Genomic DNA, 7665 nt, shown 5'->3' with positions numbered 1-7665 from the left:
CCTTGGCCACGCCCTTCGGCTAGTCTCCTTTCAATTCTTTCTATGTCTTCATGCCTTTCTCTCTTCAAACTTTCAATGGCCCTTCTATTCTCTTCATTGTTCCGGTTGCTCACATTCATGGCCATCCTTAATTCGGCCAAAACAGTCATGACCTCATCAAGGACGCTATGGATCCGTGTACTTTGTCCTTCTAGTGCTTCAATTTGGTCCCTATGGGAACCACTTGGCCTCTCGGGCCCCGTTGCACCCTCTTGCATGGTAAGGACTTCTCTTGATCTCCGAGCAAAGTAATGCTCACAATGAAATAGGCAAGACTATCAATGAAAAGAGGAAAGCCTTAATCAAATAGGCAAGTCTCTCACTGAAAGCACCAATTAATGTTAGGGACCTCGGTCTAGTCCCTAAACACTATGGTTCTCTAGATCCGCTTCACCCAACTATGACCGATGAGCCTATCATTCTTGCTCGCCTTCTTACTTGAGTCTAGACTTGAGTGATGAGATTTGGTAAATATGGATGATGGGTGTTTGTGGTATGTGAATCGGATCTTGGTGGGATGGTATGGTGTATGGGATGATGATGGTATGGTATGGTATGATGATGGCCGAATGGTGTGATTAGGCTATGGTAGGTGCCTCTTGGGTGGTATTATGGTAATTATGGAAGTGGGGCTAGGGTTTAAGGTTTCCTAAAATATAGGAAATCCTTATGGAGGCTAAGGTTTATGGTAGGGAATATGGAAGCACTAGATCTATTGTAGATCTAGGGCTTTATGATGAAAGGGGTTTAGATCCAGGATTATGAAAGGTATATGGATGATAATATGGTAATGAAATGATATGGAAGTGAAGGAAATATGAAGGGAATAATCCAACAAAGCTAGATGGCAAAGTAGATCTAGTGTGTTGGGATGATATGGGGCGTGTGATATAATGTTAAGTGCAAAAAGAGTAATGCAAATAACAAGTAAATAACAAGATTGAAACTCAATAATGGAAAAGAGAAACAAACTTGCTCATAAATTGATAGATGAAGCAACACCCGTCTACAAACGTCAAGGTGTTGAATCTCTATTTGGGATTCACACGGGTTGCACCCAAATAGCCCAAGTGCCAAGCACCGAAGGAGATCTCAAGAACAAATAAGCCAACCACAAAGGAAATTTGTCAAAAGATAATGAAAGATGGGACTAAAGTGGCCTTTATATAGGCTTACAAGGGGAGAGTCCTAATGGTGCTTGAACAAGGAAATAAATCCTAGAAAGGAATTAATTCCTAGTAACACTAGCCTAAGGAATTAATTCCTAGTTGTACTAAAATAAGGAAATAATGAAATATATAAATACTAGATGATTTTATTAAAATAATAAAATGATGATAAAATTCTGGTCGTGGGGCCCATGTGGGACCCACAGCCTGACTGGTGCTAGCCGGTGCTGAAAATGGCCCATGGCATGGGCCATGGGCTGGCCTGGTCCATGGGCTTGCCATGGCATGCTGCTGGCTCACCATGGGTCCCGACTAGGCATGTCAGTGAGTGTGTCGAGGCTTGTCCCGGGGCAACTTTTCTAGAGGGTCTAACACAAGAGCAAGAGTACTTGTGTTTCGTTCTATATAGGACACAAAAGCAAAGATCCCGTCGTATTCCCAGACCACCGGCCGATTATGAGGTCTGTGTCTTGTAAACTTCGTAACAGGAGAGTCCTGCATCAGATCGTCTTCCATCATTTTCTTTTTCTTTTCACTGTACATGACCATCGAACCGGCCTCCTCCTCTACAAAACAATTTCAATAAACAAATTATTTACAGTTTGCCACAATACTCATGTAAGCCAGTACACAATATTAATTACCACGCTGAATAATCAGGAAATGAACTCCACACTCCTTCACTCCAAAGTACTCTAGCGCCTGTGAACACTCGAACTCGAAGGACACCTCGATTTCCTCCCCATTTGTCATCTCCTGACCATATGGGATTTTACTACCTCCACCCACTCCCACCTGAAGCAAAAGTAAATGATCCACAGACCCTATCTTGTAATAGAATATTCGATCAATAACTTGTTTGTGGCCTTTTGTTTTATTATGGAATACCACGCTAATTTCACCGTACCATGCGTGCAGACTATTCTTATTTGTACAAACAACTCCAAATACTAATCCATTAATCACTCCGTCCTGATCTGAAAGTAAAGGTATACGAAAGGATATGGAAGACCCTTTTCTCTTATGACTGAACCAATTGGGAATCTCGTCACCATACATGTATATCTGACGCCTCTCAATCATAGACGGCCACTTCCACTTTTGCCATTTGCAGAAATGTTTAGATCAGATCATAGAATAAAAGAGAGTGAGTGATAAAGAGAGACCCAGAAAGAAAGAGAAAGTACCTGGAGCTCAAGTAGACTCTTCACAAAATCAATATCTTCTTCTTGTTTGAAGCACCCTTCCAAGCTAACCGCTATTGTAAATCCCAAATTCTCAAAGCCTTGAATGTCAACTAGTTTGTAGCAGTTCGCAAGTACAAGTGCATCCAATCGTGACTCTGAAATTGAGATTCTTTCCAGTGATTCGCAACCAAATGCAAATAAGATCCTTAAATTTGCAGGGAGAGTTGAAATTGAGCGAATGGATCTAGACTCAGCTAAATTTAAACGGGCTAATTTGGGAAGGTGACAGATGCTATGAGGGAGATCACGAAAATTGTTGACAGATAAATCCAAATCTTGGAGTGAAGATAAGTCCCCAAAATTAATGGGAAAGTCATCTTCCAAGAAATTGCTATTACTAAGACCTATTTTTACCAAAGACCTAAAAACATGAAGGGAAGCCCTTAGGAAATTTCTGAGATTCCATGATCTATTTGGTACGTTAATAGTAGTTCTATCTGCAAAGTTCCACATATTGAAGCAGCGACCCATGTGAAAAATTTTGAGAGATTTTAAGTTAGAAATGCTTTCCGGAAGACTCATAAGGCTATTGCATCCATTCAAATTCAGCAAAACAAGTCCTTTTAGATATCCAATTGAGTCATGCAGCTCTACTAAGCCTGTGCAACCTTCAAGTATTAGTTCCTCTAGATTTGGGACTTGTAAGAAGTTTGGTGATTTAGTGAGATCTTCACAAAAACTGAGATTTAGAACTTTCAATTTGTTGAGTATCTGCCAAAACAAAATGAGTAAAATGAGTAAAAAAAACCTTGTGAGTTTTGTGTTTAACATCTAGTACTATTGAATAAAAGACATAGAAGCTAGGCATGGTAAGATTTTACATACATTATTCTCTAGCTTCCAGACTTGTTTGATTTTGCTATACTGCATGTCAAGCACAACAAGATTTTCAAGATGAAGTCTTGGCGGAAGAAATCTCAGGGGACAGCTATGCCAGCAAATCCATCTTAGCTCTTTGGAAAGATGCTCAACGCATCCTTCGAGTTTTAAATTTTTTACACCCTTGATTTGAAGCAATCTCAAATTCTTCATGTTTGCAAATGCTTTAGATTCCAAAGATATGACTTGGTCTTGATCATGTATGGGCGGCTTTAGGCTGAGACCCTCCAGTACTTCCGATCCCTAACAAAAAAAAAAAAAATGTTTGATTAGGAATGTATTTAATCATTTTTTTTTTCAAAAGAATATAACACCTTTGAAATGGACTAGGCCAATGATGCATGCTTGATTGGGTCAAATGATGCATGCTTGCAAAATGATAAACTCCAATGCATATCTACATAACACGTATATCATGGTTCTGTACTACATGGATATTCTTATATGATATAATAGGGGAAATATCTCTTACCGTATAGTTTTTTAGTACTTTCAAAACGTCTCCATGAGACCACAATCTACTACGTTTTCCTGGATGACGTGACTCTTGACGAACAATCTCCCTTCCCATATCTCCAATAAGATCATGCATCCTCAAATTGGGATAATCAATTTTCACGAGAGACCTTTGAACAAGAATATTGATAGCAATATCTGGAAAAAATCCACATTCCTCCAGTATTTTCAGGACGTATTCTATGTTGGCACCCGTAAAGAAACATGCAATATCTAGAAACACCTCCCTTGTAGTATGGTCTAGTGACTCGAAACTTATTCCAAGTATTTTTTGAATTTGGGCATTTGGACTCTTTCTAAATTTTTCCAATGTACTTTTCCATTTAATAATGCTTCTTCCCCGCAGATCAGAACCCAAAACTTCTAGTCCTAATGGAAGCCCGCCAACATAATCCACTGCAGCAATGGAAATCTCACGAAAGTTTTCTTCTGGATGGGGCATGTTGAAGGCATGCCAACTAAAAAGCTCAAGAGAATCCGAATGATTCATATTTTCAACTTTGTAGGAGTAATTTACTCCTAGTTTAACCAGCAAATGTTCATCTCTAGTTGTTATAATGACTCTACTTCCAGGACCAAAAAGCCATTCACCATTTTTGGCTAACGCATGTATTTGATCGAGCCGATCCACATCATCAAGAACAACAAGAACTCTTTTTCGGTGAAGTCTTTGTTTAATCAAACTGATTCCTTTGTCAACATTACCAATCAGCAAGATTTTCACTTTCAAGATATCAAAAAGAAGTTGTTCTTGTAACTGAATTAGACCATTGGATTGTTCTGAAACTTCTCTAACATTTAAAAGACAACTACTTCCTTCAAAACCGTCGCATATATGGTTATAGACAGCTTTAGCTAAGGTTGTCTTACCAATTCCACCCATCCCATACATACCCATGATGAGAAGTTCAGTAGTAGTACTTGTTCCTAGTTGTAATAAATTTTTCAGCTCCTCGACATGAAAATCTATTCCTACTGGGTGCCTGACAACATTCAAGCGAATGGGGTTCAATTTATACAAAACTTGTTCAACAATCTTCCCAATGAAACTTGCTTCATACCTGATCGTATCAATTCAAATGGGAAAAAGAACAGTGAAATAAGTATGAGAAGAGAGAAAGAAGAATAAAAAAATTATCATGAGTGTTATCTTCTCAATTTGTTAGGAATAGAAAAAAAAAAAAAATTGAAACATTGATATGTCATGGCAAGAAAGTAAGTTCTAGCCAATTTATTAGGAATACCATTCAAATAAGTTTTCATAGATAAGTTTGCATGGAAATTAATTGTTAGGTACTCCTAAATAACATGCAATAATGTTTTCTTAAAAAATTTTGTCAAGTTAATTATTTTCATCTAAGATCTCAAAGAAAATTAAAGGATAAAAGTCAACATCTAAAAAAACTACATGAAAAAGCACAGGTGCTTAGAATAATATATACCCATTCGCATCGCTCTGGAGGTCGAAGCCAGAACAATCCGCAGCTTCAGTGAATGCTGCTCTCCATCGTTGCACCCTTTCCATATCTTCCTGAAATCTCTCTTCAAGTCTAGTAAATGTTTCGGCAAAAGTCCCAGATTGCTTTCGCATATCAGAGGGATTTACATGATAAAATATTGGGATAAAAATGTGGTTCATGGTTCTTTTACAATGAAGGATCTGAACAAGCTCATCGAGGCACCAACTAGAAGAGGCATAATCTTTGGAGAAAATTACGAGGGAAATTCTTGACCGATGGATCCCATTGATTAGTTCCTTGGATATATTCTCCCCTCTTGGAAGCTCATAATCATCACAAAATGTCCGAATTCCAGTTCGCACCAAGGCAAAATAGAGGTGATCGGTAAAATTCTTACGAGTGTCTGCACCTCTAAAACTTAGGAAAACCTCGTAATCCCAATGGTTCGAACAAGGTTTGGTAGATGATAGCACTAAAAAATTACATAAACCTTTGAGTAAATAGGGAAGTGATGAAAAAACACATACTTGGAAGCAAATTATAATTTCACACTAAAATATGACAGACGTGATGGGATGGACACAATAATATTTACAAGGGCTTGAGTTAGACTCAAAAGAGCTTCACTATTTATTATTCTCACATATCACACATTATACACACATTTTTTTATTTTGTTTTATTATTCTTAAACTAGTTGAGTTTTTCTATTCATCATCCATATATCACATCTTTTTTTATGATACATTAGAGGAGGGGGTTGAATTCAAGACCTCCACTTTGGAGACTTGGTTGTTATGCCATCAGGCCATACGTCGTTAGCCATACATCACACATTTGTTAAGAGAATAAATAAACAAATAAAATTTTGTGTGGTATATGGTATGAAGATGATGAGTATAATTTTTCTTCATAACGTGATCACTATAATTAATGAAGTGTGTACATGTATATGTCTCAACTAGTTAATAACTAGCATGTCTACTATTTATAGGGAATAATAAAGTCACGACTATAAAACGAAGTTGTACAATCACAATATTGATTAATTATAAAACCATTATATAATATTTGAATTATTTTTAATGAAGTTGTACAATTACATTAATTAATTACAAAGCGAGTTATAAACTAGTTGTAATTAAGTATATCATTCACGACACTCATAGAAATCGCACATAAATTGCCCAAAGATAAATTATCTGTAAAATCGGATTATTAGATGAAGAACATGAATTAAAGAAAGCTTATGATTCTCAAACCTAACATGAAGTCCATAAATCACGAAAATAAAAGTAGTAATAGACGCAACATCGTATCTATTGTGATCATGTGCTAGAGAGAGGAGGGAAAATGGTACCATCTTTGCTCATATGGTCTCCGATAACGAGAACCTTTTGATGGTTGTTTTGGTTTTGGAATCCTGGATCCAGCTTACGCTTCAAGCTGCTTCCTCTCGTTGGGGCGGTTTGGCCCTCCATGGTTGGGTAGTTAGATCAGTGGCAGAAATTAAAGAAAGAGATGTTGGGATTAGCAAGGGCCAGAAATCGTCGTAATTTTGGCAATCAAAGAGAAAATATGTAGATCGAATAAAGGCTCAGTTTCTGGGTTTGAACCAATACACATACACACACAGATAGACATATATATATATACACGTGTGTGTGTGTGTGTGGGCTAGGGCTAAAGTGGTAGATCAGCACTCCTGTTTTCTCCAGAGTCTAAGGACCCGTTCCGAAGCATATATTCTTCGTAAGTTGTAGTTTTTTTCTACGGAGATCAATTCTTAATTAACCGTTTAATTCAGCACGACTCCTAATGTTCGGGTGGTTCGACGACGGAAAATATCCTCTTTCCCTTGTTCTATATAATCATGATTATATAGAAATTAAGAAATATCTATAATATTAACTTAAAAGAGGCCAGGAGGCTTTTAATTCTCAAAGAGTACGAGTCAAAAAGCAAGAAAAATAAATAAACACGTTTTAGTTTTATATACAAATCTGATCTTTAAAAGCCCGCAAATTAAAAATAATATGGAAGTACTTGACAGTGATTCATATCACGATCAAAGAAGAAATTAAAATGAACCTCAAGACCAGTTCAAATTATCAGCGTAAAATATACGTCCGACTGCTCATCAAGGTCATCGTTCAAAGTTTGAATTAAACTGCACGCATACGTACGTACGGCAAATGCAATAATATACAAATAAATCGAGTCACACCAGTTACCAACTTGTTTTTTCTTTTTCAACGTCCTAAAATCGTTCTCACTTACGATACGACAACCAGACTCTGCAGTACTCTAAATCAATAAACGTTGAAATACTTAAGTCAGATTATGAAATTTTTT

At 37.2% G+C, this 7665-nt stretch overlaps 1 protein-coding gene across 2 annotated transcripts; it reads right to left on the bottom strand.

The window, feature by feature from the left end:
* Positions 1–995: 995 nt before the first annotated feature.
* On the bottom strand, positions 996–7048 carry LOC122291682 (disease resistance protein RUN1-like). 2 transcript variants are annotated; one of them, XM_043099547.1, is made up of 7 exons: positions 6671–7048; positions 5293–5782; positions 3807–4911; positions 3281–3577; positions 2396–3166; positions 1853–2306; positions 996–1774 (listed from the first exon to the last, which is right to left on the bottom strand). In XM_043099547.1, exons 1-7 carry the CDS (start codon positions 6789–6791, stop codon positions 1530–1532), a joined length of 3483 nt encoding a protein of 1160 aa, XP_042955481.1. In that variant the 5' UTR covers positions 6792–7048; the 3' UTR covers positions 996–1529. The 2 variants fall into 2 exon arrangements, with proteins under 2 accessions (XP_042955481.1, XP_042955482.1); XM_043099548.1 differs by lacking the exon at positions 1853–2306 and having other exon boundaries at positions 1580–1774; positions 6671–7042.
* Between the last annotated feature and the right edge of the window lie 617 nt (positions 7049–7665).

The sequence above is a fragment of the Carya illinoinensis genome, chromosome 13, assembly GCF_018687715.1.
Source record: "Carya illinoinensis cultivar Pawnee chromosome 13, C.illinoinensisPawnee_v1, whole genome shotgun sequence".
NCBI classification, from domain to species: Eukaryota; Viridiplantae; Streptophyta; class Magnoliopsida; order Fagales; family Juglandaceae; genus Carya; species Carya illinoinensis.
The sequence above is the reverse complement of the archived record's forward strand: the minus strand, read 5'-3'. Positions and strand labels throughout refer to the sequence as shown.

What these genes read in the sequence shown, in the direction of transcription:
- LOC122291682 (XM_043099547.1), bottom strand. Translation starts at nt 6,791, where the DNA reads ATGGAGGGCCAAACCGCCCCAACGAGAGGAAGCAGCTTGAAGCGTAAG. An exon ending in CTCCAGAGCGATGCGAATGG is followed by an intron (nt 4,912 to 5,292) that starts GTATATATTATT and finishes TGATACGATCAG; the next exon opens with GTATGAAGCAAGTTTCATTG. An exon ending in TTTCCTGATTATTCAGCGTG is followed by an intron (nt 1,775 to 1,852) that starts GTAATTAATATT and finishes ATTGTTTTGTAG; the next exon opens with AGGAGGAGGCCGGTTCGATG.